Source organism: Bubalus bubalis, chromosome 1 (assembly GCF_019923935.1).
Source record: "Bubalus bubalis isolate 160015118507 breed Murrah chromosome 1, NDDB_SH_1, whole genome shotgun sequence".
In the NCBI taxonomy this organism is placed as follows: Eukaryota; Metazoa; Chordata; class Mammalia; order Artiodactyla; family Bovidae; genus Bubalus; species Bubalus bubalis.
In genome coordinates, this window is record NC_059157.1 from 66,368,685 (window position 1) to 66,387,865 (window position 19,181).

At 32.3% G+C, this 19,181-nt stretch overlaps 1 protein-coding gene across 7 annotated transcripts in view; it reads right to left on the reverse strand.

The window, feature by feature from the left end:
• Positions 1 to 649: 649 nt before the first annotated feature.
• Positions 650 to 19,181, reverse strand: part of USP25 (ubiquitin specific peptidase 25) — a 164,343-nt gene continuing 145,811 nt past the window's right edge. For all 7 annotated transcript variants that reach the window (XM_025282229.3, XM_025282221.3, XM_025282223.3 and 4 more), the window contains 6 exons: positions 15,563 to 15,741; positions 13,680 to 13,758; positions 10,122 to 10,201; positions 5,884 to 6,007; positions 1,563 to 1,758; positions 650 to 1,256 (listed from right to left, as the gene is read on the reverse strand). In XM_025282229.3, coding sequence (XP_025138014.1) covers positions 1,084 to 1,256; positions 1,563 to 1,758; positions 5,884 to 6,007; positions 10,122 to 10,201; positions 13,680 to 13,758; positions 15,563 to 15,741 — 831 coding nt within the window. In that variant the 3' untranslated portion in view covers positions 650 to 1,083. The remainder of the gene's footprint in view (positions 1,257 to 1,562; positions 1,759 to 5,883; positions 6,008 to 10,121; positions 10,202 to 13,679; positions 13,759 to 15,562; positions 15,742 to 19,181) is intronic.

A 19,181-nucleotide genomic window follows, 5' to 3' on the forward strand; every position in this document is an offset into this window, starting at 1 on the left:
AAAAGGAAGTAAATAAATGCAGGGAAGATACTCATATAATTTCTAGTTCAACAATATCAACTTCCATTTCACAGCATTGATTAGTAGAGAACATTTGCAATTAAAGTAGTATACAATTTACAAAAATAGAATGATTATATAATGCAAACACCGTCCTCCATTATGAAGAATGTGTGTGTATGTGTGTGTGTGTGTATATATATATGTATAATATATACATATACATAGTTCTCATAAGTTTCACTATTAAATAGCCCTTATTCAAGTACTTTTTTTTTCTGCTATCTCTTGGAATAATCACCTTGCTATATTATATGTAAATACATTAAAAAAATTAAAGGTTAATCTAAGAAAAGGTTAAAAGCTTCAGTGTGGTTGACTTAAATATCAGCTGCTCACTTCAGTTAAAACCTGATTTGAATTCAAAACAGGTTTAGGTGCCATACTAAGTTTAACAACTTAGTCAAAAATATAGATATAATATTTAAGTATCAAATACTCAGTAAATTTCTAATGTGCTAACATTAGAGCAAAATTAAAAGTCTGTATTAATCTGTTAATCACCCATAAACAATCCCCAGGAAAAAATTCATTTATATAACTAAAAAAATGCACTAATATATAATATACCTGCTTACAAACACATAGGTAGCCATAAATAAAACTTTATTCTTTAATTTCATTTACAAGCTACCAAATATTATGTATTGTACACAGTGCTGAACACTTAAATGGCTATAGTCACGGAGGATCCAGACTGAATGGAAAGCTGTAGATCAAGAAAAGATAAAAGCAAAGTAATACTGTAACAGAAAAGTGGCAAAAGCATGGTTTTGCCATAATAAAATCAATCGGATTGGTAATCATACATCAGTTCTGGTTAAAACAAAGTCTGAGCGCCATGCGATTCTCAGCTTTATTGTTTGCAGTCTGGCTAAAGTCTGTAGAGTCAATTTGTCTTTTGCAGTTATTAAAATAAAAGTTAAAAATTATAGCAGCAACAAGCAAACCCTGTGACAGGAAGGCAAGGGCTAAGAACTAAAAAAACTTTTATACAGTGTGTTCAGGGAGAGTGTGTGCAGTTTATCTTCCATCAGCAGGAGTTCGACTGAGGGACAGCATGATTCGGGTAAATCGCTCACAGAGTTCGTGTGTGGAGTACGGAGGTAACTTAGGCGGCTCATGGAAACCTTTAATCTCCGTAGAACAATCAAGCAGCTTTGGCAGAAAATCCGTCAGCTTCTCTTGGAGGTTTGCTGCAAATACAAACAATTAGATATAACTAAAAACTGACAGGGAGACAAATTATCTTCAACAAGATTTATTAATTTAGAGTAGGCAGCTGATATTTTGTTTCAAAGCATGCAAAATCATTGCCATTTAGGAGGAAGAAGTAAAGCATGAATGGCAACAGCTGTATGTACAGCTTAGTTTGTAAATAAGAAAAAAAAAATCATGTGAATGTAACAATGTCACAGAATATAAAAATGATACCTAACATCTAATTCTAACAGCTTTTAATCCCAACAACTCAGGAATCCACTAGCATTGTTTCAACTTACATTCCATTTCTTGTCCAAGATAGGAACACCATCGATTTCTCATATCTTCCACAGCAAGTATGTCTTTCTCTTCCATTTCATCCACCAATAACAGGGGCAAAAATGGGACAATAAATTCATTCATGATAATCAGACCATTGTTTACTTCTCTATCCTCTCCAGATTCAAACAGTTCTGCAGCTTGCTCATTTAATTTCTTAATGCAATGAGAGAAAGAGAGAGAGGGGAAAAAAAAAAAAACAGGTTTGTTTCTTTTTTCAATTAAATAAAAATATCTCAGAATAATGAAGGCAACATAATAAGCATGTTTATAAACATTAATAGAACAAATGGAAATCAGAAAAAGCAACCTCAGCTTATTGAGCGAGAAAAGTTTCTTAGAAAAGGATACGCAGGTTACTATAGAAATAAGAGTTAAAAAAGTCAGAGAAATACTGTTGTCATGTTTTTAAAGTTCATATTCAGTTTATTTTACTTTGATCCTCACTATAGGAACCATTTTTAAATTAATTGTCCAGAGGTGAATTACCCCAACTCTAAAATATGATAAGCACTCAAAGTAATTTTAAAAGCAAAGAAATTCAGATTCTATACTTATTTTGAAAAACTCATCTTTTCCATAAATGTCAACTGAACAGGGACTGCTATATTTCTTGATACAAAAATATAAAGGTAATCAATTAAATCATTTATTTCTTCAAAATATTCTTACTCAGTACATGCCATGTGCCAGAAACTGCTTTAGTTGCAGGGGTACCCAAATGATTAATAAGAAAACTCTCATGGAGCTTACAATCTGTTACAATACAGGGATCAGTAACATTTTCTCTGTAAAGGACAAGACAGGAAATAGTTTAGGCTCTTAGGGCTATATAGTCTATGTTGCAATGACGTTAATATTGTTGCACCAAGACAGTCATATGTAAATGAATGGGCAGGGCTATGTTTCAGTAAAACTTCATTTATAAAAAACAAGTGGCAGGCTGGAGCAGAGGCCAAGCATGCTGACATCTAATTAAATAGAAGAAAGAAATCCATGAGATGAGAAATACAGACATGGGAGATAGAAAAAAACACAGGTATGCTGCTGCTAAGTCGCTTCAGTCGTGTCTGACTCTGTGCAACCCCCGAGACGACAGCCCACCAGGCTCCCCAGTCCCTGGGATTCTCCAGGCAAGAACACTGGAGTGGGTTGCCATTAGACTTAAAACATTTTTTTAAATTGGAGGATAACTGCTCTAACGGTGTTGTGTATGTGAATCAGCTATAAGAATACATATATCCCCTCTATCATGAGCCTCCCTCCCACCTGCCCATAAGACATTTATGTCTGAAATCTCATGTTTACAGAATGAAGAGTATGATTTTTAAATAATCTTCATATTTTAAGAATAATTTAAATTATAAAAATCATATTATTTTTTAGGTTTATGACATTCTTATGCAATTCATCTTGACTTTGTAGAAGCTTATGCTAAAAGTCCAATTCAGCCACTAAGTAATTATCTTAACAGTCAGCAGACAACTAATTTCCTAGCTTCAGCTTCTTTATATGAAAAACGGCATATTATATAACCTTCCTCACATAGTGTCTAAGAGAATTAAATGAGATAAGCCTTTAAGTATATAGTGTAATTTTTACAATTTGCATTCAAAGACATTATTATTCTGAATTTGATATTATGTTTACTAAATCAAAACAGATCCTAGAAACAACTTAAGCATAGTTATGTCCAAAGCCAGCCTTATTCATCCTCTTCAGAGTCCCCAAAGCCAAAGACAGAACAGAACTAGTAAGTCATGACGCTTTAATGCCTCTATTTTCTTCTTCCCACTCATCTAATCGTTACCGATCATCTCCTTTACCATTTACATAACTTCTCTTTCATACTGTACCTCTTGGTTGAGACTCTTCCTCTTCTCCCTGTCTATCTTTCCTAGGGTTCTTTGTTTCAATCTTTACTCCATTCCAGTCCATATTCAAGTATACTACTGCCAGAATTATTTTCTAAAAACAAAACTGATTATGCCCAATTTATTCCAACTTTACAACGAACTCATGAGAATGGTGCATAAGCTTCTACACAGTTTGACATCAACAAACACTGTTGGCTTCATCACTTCCAACTAAACTTGTTCCTCATAACTAAGCCACAATAGACTTATCTTCATTTTCTGTTGTACACTCTCCATGTCTTTTCATATGATACTCCTTTGTCTAGAATTTCTTGCCCCTTCTATACAAGGCACAAAATGCCTATTTATCCATCAGGATACAGATCAGTGTTTATCTTATTTCTTAAGCTTCTCTCCAACAATTCCAAACATACTATGTTGTGTATTTCTCATAACAATACTTATTCTGAAATATAAAAATTACTTGTATACATCTCTCACCAGATTGAATTCTCTTAGGATATAATAATGGCTCTTATCTTTGTATCCCTCAGAATCTGATACTCAGTAAATTCTCAATAAAAAAAAAACAAAAACAAACTAAAAAAGGAAAAAAGAAAACACCTAAAAGGAACACTAAAATTCTCTTGAAGCTTCATTTAAATTCCTATATGAAACAATATATGCGGCTGGCTTACTAACATAAAATGATAAACACTGTTTACCATAATATAAACACTGTCTACCATTATGGTAGACAGTATTTTAGTTGTGTTTATGTTTAAAAGAGGTTTACCAAAATATTTCAATATTCCAACACTGCAAAGTTTTACATTAAAAAGTGCTTTGATTCATTCAATGCATGAATTATGAACCTGAATATAATTCAGATCTTCCTTCTTAGGCATTGATTAAAAACCTTTTGAAACTGACCATATTAAGAATGGGATTCCCTGGTGGCTCAGAGGTAAAGAATCTGCATGCCAATGCAGGAGATGCAGGTTTGATCCCTGGGTCAGGAAAATACCCTAGAGAAGGAAATGGCAACACATGCCAGTATTCTTGCCTGGAGAATTCCATAGACAGAGGAGCCTGGCGGGCTATAGTCTACAGGGTCACAAGAGAGTCAGACATGACTTAAGGACTAAAGAAGAACAAATTAAGAATATTATCCTTGATGGATACAAACCATCAATAATTAAAGTCTTAAAATATACTCAAATGCAATAAAATCAGCTAAGAGAAAAATAACAAAATCACAAGCTTCTACTGTTGCCATTCAAAATTTCTGAAGACATAATGCAGACTACAATTAACATACACTTTGGATTTCTTTGGAAGGAATGATGCTAAAGCTGAAACTCCAGTACTTTGGCCACCTCATGCAAAGAGTTGACTCATTGGAAAAGACTGATGCTGGGAGGGATTGGGGGCAGGAGGAGAAGGGGACGACAGAGGATGAGATGGCTGGATGGCATCACTGACTCGATGGACCTGAGTCTGAGTGAACTCCGGGAGTTGGTGATGGACAGGGGGGCCTGGCGTGCTGCGATTCATGGGGTCGCAAAGAGTCGGACATGACTGAGTGACTGAACTGAACTGAACTGAACGCAGTTCTACTGAAAGAAAACATTTCAGAAAACCTACTGAAAGTCTTTTTAAAGTACATGTAAACCAAGTAACCTATATTGGCTTAAAAATGATATACTCTTGCATACCTTTATGTATTTTATAGAAAAAAAAAATGACTTAGAGGTTCACAATCTATAGTCACATTAATAGCTAAATGAAATCCAATCATAAAAAGTATAAAGATGGAATTTGTGGTTTTACACTTAAAGATAAGCAAAGTCAAGAAACATTAACAAAGTATTCCAGATATCCAGAAAGTAAACTGGTGGGGAAAAAGAACAGCGGAAAATATTTAAGTTCATAACAACAATATTTAAGCACATACACAGTAAAAATACTTGAGGAAAAAATTTCAATGACCAAATGGAAAAAAACTTCATATTACAATGAATTATTTAACATTATGTACACCAAATATACTCTTTAAAAAAACTCAGAAAAATCTATTCTTTTTCTGGAGTAATAATAATGATAATTTATCATACCATTCAGCACCTCTTCTGCATCAAAAAAGGGAATGGTAGAATGAGAAGAAATCTAGATATAAAAATTAATTATTCTGATCTCATTTTAAGAACATTTCTTATTTATCATCTGTAAAATTTAAGATTCTTAAAGAAGAAGGGATAAAGGATTGAGTGTATTCTCCCACCTCAAGGAAGTAGACCCAGCAGACAGACATCATCATGACAATTAGGCCATCAGAATTTATAGTCATTTACATGAGTCTAAAAAATTGCCCAATGTAAAACAATATGATAGAGTAAACACACACAGTGTGCCTTCAACTTACTAGTAAACATTCTCTTCTATAATGTGATATCAATTCTTCATCATGTCCTCTGTATGGGCCTCTGGACAACAGTTCTTTGTTATTCTGATAAGCACAGATAAGGAAGAGCAAGGAATCTATGTAACTAAAAAAAAAGAAGTACAGCATCAGTATTTTATTTTTGCAAAAGAAGGGCAACTACAATTACAAAACATTTTAAGTATATATTTACATTTTGATTATCTAGATCAACATTAAAATAAAACATCTGATGATACACTGTATGCCTGAGTATCTCTAGAGGAACAGCTCATATGAAGCTAGTAGACAGTTGTTTTAAAACTAAAACAAAGAAAAAACCAAAAAAAATTGAGCTAGAAAGTTAGAAAAAACTAGGAGAAAAAGGCCAAACTGATTAATTCAGAGAGTTCCTTCTGTCTTCTTTGCTAATTCTTTCCATTTAGATTCAAAATTAACACTGACGTGAAAGTCAACAGTCTACTTTTTTAGCAACACCATGACATTTTGTTTGAGGGACTGATCAGGTTACTTTGCTTATCACAAACATCATTTGATTAATTAAATGACTATTTTTAGTCACTTTGTTTTTTTTCCTCTATGTGAGGGCACAGTTCCAGTCATTGAGAAAAATTAACAGAGAGTAGAATATCCAAAGGAGCTGGGTGAGGTAGAAAGGGAAAAAATGCTTCCAAATCTGGGAAATCTAGTGGGATACAAACAAACACTAACATAAAAGGCAGACAGGGTTAAGCCTTTGTTTAATATTTAATATTGCTATAACTCTAGACCTTATGAAGTTCAGACTAAGTTTTAAAAAGGGAATATGACACAAATATTTCAGTATAATATTTGGCTCTAAAATGATTATCCCTCCTCTAACATGCTGTAGGAAAAATATATACAGTTGTATATCTGTATGGGCTTCCCTGGTGGCCCAGTGGTAAAGAATCTGCCTGCAATAAGGAGACACAGGTTTGATCCCTGGGTCAGGAAGATCCCTTGTAGGAGGGCATGGCAACCCACCTATTCTTGCCTGGGGAATCCCATGGACAGAGGAGCCTGGTGGGCTACAGTTCACGGTGTCACAAATGAGTCGGACTTGACTTAGTGACTAAAACAACAATAGTATATCTATATAACTGAAATATGAAAGATGTTTTAAGATGATACCGCCTATGAGCCAGTTTTTCTACTCATAGCATATCTTACAAATTCTGAAAAATGCAACATCCTAAGAAGTGAAATGCTGTACAGAAACAATATTTTATAACTCTTTAAGTAATACTGCCCATCATTGTTACTGTTTGTTAATTTCAGGTGCTCAGACACAAGTCAATTATACAGTCCAAATGGTAAATGTAGAATTATGGGGAAATAAACATGCTCATTCATGACAAATCAAATTACACATCTGAAACTACTTCATTAAACATATGTTCTTTTAAATATTTTTTGAAAACAGCTTTTCCCAGGGATTTGTTTTTGCTTAAATTTAGGGCATGAAATCTTGTTTTGAAATAATATGGGTACAGTCTCAGCTAAAGCTTTTTTTGTTTAGAGAGTGACAATAGTTAAATGCTGTCTTGTGCCACTAAGCTGAATTAGTCTGCTGGCCCATCTACCTTTCCTTTTACAGCCATTAAGTTCCCAGCTGAAAGGTCTCCCTGGAATGGCATCCATATCTGGCATTCTAGACCTGAGTCATCTCTCTGAGAATAGCTCTGAAACCATGAACTTATTCCAATTTTCTAGTGAAGTACACAGAATGTTCCATATTTTATCAGCCTTTAAAGTGCTTTCATTTCAAGTAAATGAGAATAAAATTCAGCAGTCCAGTTACCAAAATCTTATTTAAGATAAAATAAGACTATGTAGCCTGGTAGATTCTCTTTAATTTTCATTTTTACTGCTGTAAAATTATGGCTCCTAAAAACATGATTTCATTTCACTACTCATAACAATAGCCCATTAATAAACATTCAATTTATGGCTTTCAAGTGCTATGTTTTCATTAAAAAAAAAAAAGGTTTGACAGAGCATTTTGCCAGCATCTTATATACTGCTAGTTATGGTAACCACTACATTTGTGGTATAATTAACATTTCTTTTTACAAAATTCCATAAATATTATTTGCCACAACCACTAATTTCCTACTATTCCTTGATATTTCCAATATAATAATAAAAATTTGCTATGATAAGAATATTCACTTTACCAATAAGAATATATTTAAGTAAATTATGAAATTTAAACACAATTTATTTAAGTCCTTTAACAAATGCTAGATCAGGAAAGCTAATGCAGAAGTGATGCAGAGAGCAAGGGAAAAAGTTTCATCTTTTTAGTTCTTACTGAGATAATGAATACACTTTGTCCTTTTCTTATTTCATTAAGTAATATAAGAACACAGAGGCCTTTATTTCAATTTTTCTCTCCCTAGTCAGCTGTGTGACCTTGGCAAAGTTATTGTATCACTTTTGAGCCTAGTTTCTTTATCTGTTAAATGGAAAAGCCTTTTACACACTCTATTCTATTTTAAGGGTATATTAATATTTTTCTTAGAAACCTTAATCTCTAAAATCCTAAAGCAAATTAGAATATTCCTATTAAAGAAATAAAATGTTGGCCAAAATAGGATTTTATAGAAGAGAGCTATTGATCAAAATATTTTCTACTTCAGCTGACCAAAGTGAATTATCTTAAAAGTACACAATCACTAGGACTTTAATAATTTGTCTCCAAGTATTAACAGTACTCTTTACTTTGCTACTTTTATGTGTTAACTTTTAAGATTTCAATGGCATTGTGCTTGGTCCAATGAACAGAGTGGCACTGTTCAATAGAACTTCCTGCAGTAATGGAAGTGGTGTGTCTGTGCTGGCCAAAATAGCAGCCATTAGTCACATGTGACTACTGGACATCTGAAACGTGGCTAATATGACTGAGAAACTGAAAAGTTTTAAAAATTTTAATTAAATTAAATTGTTCTACATGGCTCATTAGCCACCATCTTGTACAGCATAGTTCTAGAAGTAATACTCCATGCTGGCATTTAAAAAAATAGCATTACTACTTTTAGAGGAGGTAAAATACACAATAAAAAAGAAAAAAAAAGAAATCAATATCCTTTTTACTTGGTGGCAATATTACAGTGCATTTTAAACATGGCACTTAAAAAATCCTTAGTTAAGTAAATTAATGTTGAAGGATATGAATTAAATACATGGATAATAAATAAATGCAATTAGTTAATAATCTATAGTGCTCAATAAATCAATATGAAGCCTTTCTTCTCAGTGACAATAACAATTTGATAAGTAGAAATTCCTTTAAAATCACCTGTGATTTGTATGGGAAGCAATCTAAAATATTTACAGTTGCAATATTTAGAAGACAAGAGATCAGTTTTCTAAAGATATATTTTTTACAGTACCTGGAATTTCAGAAAAAGAGACACATTAGAAACATTTGCTAATTTGCTATCAAGATTAAACTCAGAAAGAACAGGAAAAAGGCTAGTGACAGGAAGGTGGATGTGAATACAAAGAATTCCATTTGCTGGCTACCAGCTGCTTTGAAAGTGAACATGAACATTGCTCAGTCACGTCTGACTCTTTGCAACCCCACAGACTATAGTCCATGGAATTCTCCAGGCCAGAATACTGGAGTCGGTAGCCTTCTCTTTCTCCAGGGGATCTTCCCAACCCAGGGATCGAACCCAGGTCTTCTGCAGTGCAGGCGGATTCTTTACCATCTGAGCTGCAAGGGAAGCCCAAGAATACTGGAGTGAGTAGCCTATCCCTTCTCCAGCGGATCTTCCTGACCTAGGAATTGAACCAGTAAACCAGTCTCCTGCATTGCAGGCAGATTCTTTACCAGATGAGCCAAAAGGGAGGCCCAGGGAAGGAAAACCAGCTGCTTTGGTCCCTAGCAAATCTAGGCCTCGATCTAATCCTATTTCATTCTAAACTTCAACAGTAGTGTCTGAGAGCTGATAAAATCAATGACAATAATGCTAACTTTACAAATTTAATTTCAAATGGAAAATATATTGTATATGGGGTATATAGGAATTCTTTGTATTAACTTTGCAATTTGCAATTATAAATTTAAGACAGTTGTAAAATAAAGTTTATTGAAAATATATATTGTGAATAAAACCTTTTCAAGAGATGAGATCACATCTGAATAGAATACAAGAATTAAGCTTTTATCATGTGTGTCCATTTTGCCTTACCTTTCTCTTTGAAAATTTTCTAGCCCAATAATGAGATACATGGTTGTTTCCCTGAATTTTCTATAATCCTGATGCCACTCCTGTAGGTGAAAGAATATTAAAAGTATATAGATATTAAAACTACAATGAAAATTACTTACAAATACATTTTATGATAACTAATTGAATAGAAGCAAAGAGTTCAAAATTGAAGATACACTAGATATAAATTGACTTTAATTTTTTACATACAAACCTGTCAGTGAAAAGATAAAGGTAAAAATTGTAGACACTGATGAGAGAAATTAAACAATCTCACTAGAAGATAGCAGAACTAAAAGGCAAGATAATCAATAGGTAGGCCATTTGTCTCTCAAAAATTCTTCAGTGTAAAAGTTTATTAAGATATTATCAGAGAATATTTGGGGTGCATATATCTTTTCAAATTTCTGTTTTCAATTTTTTCCAGACATATACTCAGGAGAGAATTGCTGGATTATTTTCATTTTTTTGAGGAACCTCCATCGTGTTATCCATGGGGAGAGGAAAAGGAGGAGGAGCACAGTACAAGTACAGAATTAGAAAATGTAAAGTATGTATAAAATAGATAAGCAACAAGGACATATTGTACAGCACAGGGAATTACAGCCATTTTCTTGTAATACCTTTTAATAAAGTATTATCTGTAAACGTACTGAACGACTATGCTGTACACCTGAAACTAACATAATGTAAAGCAACAACACTATGTTTTTAAAAATACTATTATAGACCTACATCACATTGAATGTAGAAGGTAAATGAAGCTAACTAATAGGAATCAAAGCTTGAAGACTGTTATCTGAAACAGAGTTTTAAGGAACTGAAAGAAAAATAAGAAATATTGTAATAAATTTAACCTTTTAATTTTTCAAAATTTGTGATAAATTTTAAATGTGGTTGCTAAGTAGTCTTTTCAACTGAGATATGGTGAAAAAGACAGAAGCATTTCACAGCCCCTCTCCAAAACACCCACAATTATTGAGCATGTCATATAACAAAATGATTCAGAACTCACAATCTACAGTTCTAGAAAACAATTTTTTAAACAAATTAAGATTTTTTTACTTAATAAAAATTGATTCAAGGAAAATCATAACTAAAATTCAATATATGATTAACCTAAAAGAGATAGTGATGATAAAAGTATGAAAGCTTTTATACACGTTATCGTAAATAAATGAACGTAAGGTACATATAGGCCAGTTACTAGCCAATTATTGATATAGTCTCCTTGAATATAAATAATTTTAATTTAAAAAGGCAAAATTTTCATACTATTGAAAGTGACAGTGTTGGTCACTCAGTCCTATCTGACTCTTTGCAACCCCATGGACTGTAACCCACCAGTCTTCTCTGTCCATGGAATTCTCCTGGCAAGTATACTGGAGTGGGTTGCCATTCCCTTCTCCAGGGGATCTTCCTGACTCGGGGATCAAATATGGATCTTCTGCATTGCAGGCAGATTTCTTTACCAACTGAGCCACTCGGGATAGAAGACATTAACAAATAAAGGTAAAATTTAAGCATAAAGTTAGCTTTTCTGGGGGAAGTATTCTATTGCCATTCTGTTATCATTAGATTCACCTTAGAAGTTTTCAGTAGGTAACTTCTTTAAAGGGTTAGACAATAAATACTTAGGCTTCGCAGGCCATGCAGTCTCTGTTGTAGTTACTCAACTCTGCGGTTGTAGTGTGAAAGTGCTTATATTCAATATCTAAACAAATGGCTTGTGTTCCAATAAAACTTTATTTATAAAAGCAGGTGATGAGCTGGATTTGGTTTGCAGGCAAAGGACTACTGATGGATGACTCAGAGCAAGACAAAGAAATGTGGGATATACAAAATCCAAAAACATGTCATGTAAATACCTGTAAGATTTAGTGGCTCTGCAATTAGAAAACATATGAGAAATTTTCAGAATAAAAATATGCAAAATCCAATCTGATGAAGCAAACTGGTGGAGGGACTGCAGAAGCAAATAACAATTAAAATCAAGTCCCATGTAACTTGAATCTTGGAGACAAGGGCAGAATTAGCAACCAATCTGCCTGTATCTCTGGCATGTATTGTGTGTCCATTTTTTTGGGGCTGTGTTCCCCGATTTTCTATTTTGCCTTATAATTCAAATTTATCTGTTCTTATAATAATATTATTATAAAGTATAAAAGTTAAGATAGCTTATATTGATTTCAAGTGAAAATAACCTTCCTACCTTGTTCTATAAGAATGCTGAGACCAGAATGTTTGCATTTCCATAAAACTTTTGAATCACTTATTAAGCTCCATAAAACAACTTGCTAGAAGTTTGTTAGAAACTGAACAGTTTCAATAAACCATTCTGTGGAAAACTGACATCTTTACAACACCAAGTTTTCCAAACACAATACATACATCCATTTACTTAGGTCTTCTTTACGACATCTTCTATAATTATGCACATCTTTTATTAAATCTGCTTTCAGGTACACCATCATTTTGGATATTATCTAAAATGGTGTCATTTTAAAGAATTTCTATCTGAATATTTGCTACTGGTATAAAGAAATAAAACTGATATTTGACAGATTTGTATTTTACAAAGCTCTCTTATTATCTTTATTTATCTCCAATAAATTTATCTGTAGCTTTTTCTTTTCTATACATAAAACATCTGCAAGTAACGAGAGCTTTGTTTCTTCCTTTGCAAACTCTTACTTTTTGCTTTATTTTTATTGCCTTACTGTACTGCTTAAACTTCCAGTACAGTGTTGAATAGAACTGCCATACATCCCTGTCTTTTTCTTGATCACAAAAGGAAAGTTTTCAATGTTCAGATTTCAATATGATCTTTATGGTAATTCTGTTAGTTTTTGTTTTTCAAGACACTCTTCAGTAGACTAAAGTAGTTACCTTGTATTCCAGGTTAGCTAAGAGTTTTGATCATAAATGAATGTTTTTCTGTATCCTTCCTTTTATCTGTTAAATGTAGTGAATTATACTAATTATTTAAGGGAATATAAAGTAATCAGGCTTGCAAACGCCACCAATCACTAATCAAAGGCACTCATGAATGCAAATTAAAATTTATTCATGTAAAAATTTTTGGAAAAACAATGTAGAAAGTTAAACTTAAAAATTTGACAAAATACTAGGTGTTTGAATTGGTAACTTAATTTTAAAGCCAAAGTTAACACAAAGAGAATTTTGTGCACGAAAACTACCACAAGCACAATACAAATGCTCATGTGAGTGCTCTCCCTCATACAACACTGTCCAATAATGACAAATACATAAGGCATACAATGACTGAAACAAATTTTTAACTTCCCCTCAAAATATATATAAGAAGCAAAGAAAACGTATAGCATGGCTTCAGTGTAATACAGCATTTAAGAATGTAGGTTCTGCTAACCAAGTTGCGACATGAAGCTATGATAACCTCAGGCAGGTTACTTCACCCCTTCATGATGAATTTTCTCACGTGATTATTAGCTATACTGAAATGAAAGATTACTGAACTAAAGAATTCCTCAATCAACCTCCCAAAAGGCACATTACCTCATACTCCTCCATGTTTACTTCTTCAGGTTTTATCATTTCAATTTTGGCTTGAGCAACTTTCATTATGTTGTGACACCTTCAAATAAAAGAAAAAATATTTCTAAATCAAAAGCAAAATCCATAAAAACTTTAAAAAAATATTTTTGTTTTATGCAAAATTACACTACCCAACACATATGAAAATGAAATCCACTATCACTGTGCAATATTTTTGAGGAAACAAATTTCAAATAACTTAAGTGAAAAATCTGTTGTTTTGGATAATACTGGATATTTACCAAGTATATAAAGATGACAGAAGCAATCATTCTAATTCACCATGTTATATTTACATATGAATTTAAAATTATGTTCTATTAAACATGAAAAAAGAAAGTTTTTAAAAAATTGATAATGTATCTCTATTACACAAGCTCTAGAGACATGAAATCTCACTTCCCCCCAATAATATTATTCATAAATAGTATAAAGATATCCAAAATGTGCCTATCCTTTCAGATAGGAATGGCAATATTTCAACAGATTTTATGATCAGAACCACTGCTAAAGAAATCTCCCCAAAGTATATTTATAGTTATCACATACAGTTTACTCCATATTTAGAGCACAAGAGAAATTAGATTTCTCAAAACAAACTATTTTTATTTGCCAGGGCTACTAACTGCAGAAGATTGAAAAGTCAATGTGAGTACTTCATAAATATCTTTCCCAAATTCAACAGCATATACTCATTGGAACACAGTACACTAACAGCCCAGATAAAAGAGGGTCAAAATTTCTGAGTTCTTCAGTTGTATTTAACAAAATAAGTGATGTCAACATTATTACTAATAAAAAGTCATAGCCAATACTTACTATTTACCAGATAATGCTCAAAACCATTTACTTGCATTGAAACCTTAATCCTAAATTTCACAGCAGACACATGATGAGGCAGAAATTAATCCTAGATGCTTTGTTTTCTGTCACATTCTTCTCTACTACACATACTTTGAATCCAGTATTTTTAAGACATTCATGAAAGGATAATCATTTACTTCAGAATTAAAATGTATTTACCATGAACTCCAAGATAGCATAAATGTTTCTACATTTTAAAACTCTTCAATACTTTGGGTGTTTACCTGAGGGCTGAATTTTTCTTGTTTTTCAATAGTATTTATTCTAACTAGATTAAATTTTAATTTTTAACATTAGTAAACAGTTTTATAGGAACTTCTAAGAAAAAACTTTTCGGTAAACCAAAATCATTTAACCATTCTAAGCCTTCTCTTTAAGACAGAAGATGTTTAATTACTTTGTGTATATTGATTAATTACTTTCCCCAATTGTTCTCAAACAAGGATGATTTTGCTCCCAGTGGGGTATTTGGTAGTATCTAGAGACATTTTGGGTTGTTACCACTTGAGGGGTACTACTAGCACTTAATGGGTAGAGGCCAGGAACATTACTAAATATCTTACAAATTAAAGGACAGCCCCCGCCCCCAAAACAAAAAAATTATCTGGCCCAAAACATCCATAGTGCAGAGGTTCAGAAATTCTTTATTTCTCTGAAATTTTTAGTCCCCAAAGGCCAGTGAAAATTATATTATGCTCTTCTGTGTATCTTTCTATTGCTTATCTCAGTACCTTGTTTCACAATTAAAATGTAATAAAATGATCTAAATTATTTTGGGGTTAAACTTTTAAAAGTCATGATTATAAATAACAAATAATTACAAAGCAACTGAATTAAGTGAAGTCAAATTTTGTGCTGCACTTATTGAATATGTCTATGTGTAAAATACATATTCAAAAATTGCACTTGGAGCTATAAAAACAACACGGGCAATTTGAGCACGTGAATAAAATACTTAACATTTTGTATTTTCAAATTACCTTTCATCAAAACTCAAATTTCTATCTGCAAATTGTTCTAGCAATGTTTTCTCAATGATTTTCTTTGGAGCCTGATTCTGGATAAAGTAGACTATTACATGATGTAAACGATAGTCTGTTTCTGGTGGGGTATCTTCTTGGGCCAATTTAACCAACCTTGAATATTCCAACTTAATTGCCTAGAAAATACAACAAAATGCCAATCTTAGTTAATTATAATAATTCACATCCTTCAATATTATAATTATCCTTATATTCAAATATGTTTTCCTTTTAAAATATTCCAAAAAATGTAGCTGTATATCTAAGAACACTGTCCCATGTTCCATAGTTTAAATACATCTAAGCTTACCATGAGTTATTTTGCAAAACTTATCAGAGTTTGGTCAAAGTCTATTCAGAGGCATCAGAAGACTGAGATACTTGGTATATCTCCTAATCTATGCTCCCTTTGAAGTACACCTCTAATATCTAAAATTTTAGGGTTGAGTTGTAGGGAGTTCTAGGTTGAGTTCTAGGGAATATGAATATTCCCTAGAATATTCATATCTGAAAGAAAATGGCTGGCTCTTAAATGGATGATAATAATACCAGCACAATTAACTTTAACTGTAGAGCTTACAAATAAGGGATGAAAAAGTAAGCCTTTTTTTCCACCATACATTTTTGTTTCAAAATATTTGAATTTTACCAGTGTAATGCTTATCAATGAACACTATCACTATTACTACTTTGATACTGAGCTTACCTTTTCTTTATTTGCAACTATTATGAGAAATAATAAATACTAATGTGTTCCCACACATAAGCAAATTATTTGAAAAATATTTGCTCAGAGAAATATGTATAGAGATATATATCAAGTACTGCCATATTAAGAAGCCCATATAATTAAAGATAACACTAATTAAAATATTCGTTTAATTTAGACATCATATCTAAATTATTTTCTACTAACCATAAGACATTTGGAGCTACATGCAAAATATGTTACAAAAAGTCCATTCTATTGGAAAGGGTTTTTTGGCATGTGTTTCCTAAGCAATTCTTGGCCATCCAGATACTATCACCTATTTGGCTGTATTATATAGAAGTGAGAAAATGTACCTGAAAAACAGTAAATGGAACATTCTAGTTATATGTTTTTAAACTTAAGGGGGGGCTAGTAAGTTCTTTCTATACAGATTAGCATTATAAATAGAATAAGATAATTACGCTATAGATAAAATAAATTATTCCAACTTTATTTTAGATATACGTATGCCATTCTAAAGTTTTATTGCTGTGCTAAAAAACAGCCATAAAAATTAACTATATTTGTCATGTAAGCTATCATGACTCACTTTACTGCATGCTTTGCTTACAAACTCTTTCATCTTTCCAATTTGAAATTTAAAAATTTTCCAATTTGAGAAAAAGGCACATGGTCATTTAATAACTACACTATACTGAATTTGAGAGTAAGTGTAAAACAAAAAGTAATTGTTTTTCCTCTTATGGCCCTTTAGACAATGATTGCCATAGGCTATCAGAAGGTTTTTGTGTATTTAAATATTTCAGATGTCATCCTTTTGGCTTAAACTGGTATGACCAAAATAAAATTCTCTCTCAAATAATAATATAGGTTTAGATTATAAGACATTATACTACTAAATGATTATCCATTCTCCCACCACCCTTCAAAATGCAGGCTGGGATATATATATATATATTTTTATAAATAGTAAACAGATTTCTATTAGAGAGTTAGATTATCTGTCAGCTTCAAGATGATGTTTACCTCTTGATTTTGCTCTACTTACGATTCTCCTAATTATAATGAGTAAATACCAAACTCATAATTTATAGGTGTTTTATGAAACCTGTAGAGGTAGAATTGCACTTCTAAATTTGTAGAGCAATTTTTCAAACACAAAAATACTAAATTTTATTAGCATAAATTATCAATAAATGTTGTTTATCATTGTTTTATCAACTTCCTTCTCAAAAAGTTTTCTGACTTTCAAAATATACTGCATCATATGTATTCCTTCAAATTTTCAATGAAGTGTTCCATGCTGGTGTATTCAGGAGATCTCTACACAATTTACAGTTAACATTTAACGTGGTCCTACTACTCAGGCTCAACGCTACCTATTAGGTCTTATTTCCTGTTACTCCTCTATTTAGATCAAGCTCTACTCCTCACAAATGCAAAAGCCTTTGTTTCTTAAGTTCTCTACTTGGATGATGTCCTTGACCATCTCCCATCAAGCCACACATGATCCATTCAGTGAGACTGGTTAAAACTCTGTTTTTTGAAATCTTCTTCCAAACGATTTCTAGTTTGACTTTTTTCTACTTTTCTGAATCATATGATAAAAATACTCTACATGTATTACTTCTTATAGAAGTTACATCTGGGCTTCCCTTGTGGCTCAGCTGGTAAAGAATCCGCCTGTAAGGCAGGAGACCTGGGTTCGATCCTTGGGTTGGGAGGATCCCCTGAAGAAGGGAAAGGCTACCCACTCCAGCATTCAGGCCTGTATAGTCCATGGGGTCGCAAAGAGTCGGACACAACTGAGCGACTTTCACTTTCACAGATTATTTAAAATACCAAATAAATAAATATATAGTATACTCTGGAGGCAGTAAGATCTAAGTAAGATTACCTAGAGTAAAATTCAGAAAGCTAAATATATCATTTTATTTAAAAAATTGCTAGTGTGCTAAGAGATACAAAAAATTTACTTCAAATTCCAGAGGATCAGAATCATATAGGTTATAGTCTTTGACTGTATGTTATATAAATAGGAATTAAAGGTAACTCCCAAACTAAACACTTAGAAATTTAAAAGTATTCTTCTATAAACTATTATTGGACCAAAGGAATCAAAATGCTAATAATACTGGGAATATGAAATCTCAAAACCTAAAGGACACAGCCAGATTGGTACAAGGGAAATTTCAGCTTAAGCAATATAAAATAACATTTCAAGAAGCTAGAAAAAGAAAATAAACCAAAATAAAGTAGAAGAAAGAAAATAATGTGGCAATTAGATAAAGACCACAAAAGGCTTTTTCTTTCCAAAAATCTGAATAGAAGACCAAAAAATGGAAGAAAAACAACATTAGAAATCAGGAAGGTGGTAATACCAAAAATACAGGAAAAAGTTTTAAAATTTATAAAAGAATACTACACATAAGTTTATGCCAATAAACTATAACATCTTTATTAAACAGATGATCATCTAGGAAAATATAAGTTACCAGAATTACTTTACAAAGTAATTTACTTTACTTTACAAAGCAGAAAAACTGAAGAGACCCAGCAAAACTACAGATAACTGAAAACGCTGCCTACAATCTATACCCAATAAAGGAATTAGGCTCATTTTGTATTAGAGTTGTGCTGTTATAGCAAATCTTCAAAGACCAGATGACTTCTATATCTAAACTTCTCCAAACAAAATAAGGGGTGAAATTTCTTTAATATTATATAAAACTAGTATAATCTGAATATCAAAAATTGACAAATATTTTTAAATAGGTTAATTTTGCATATGGACATAGATGCCCAGACTGACATCCAATTTTGATAAACTTCCTTGTATACATAAAGAAAATATAAGAAGATATA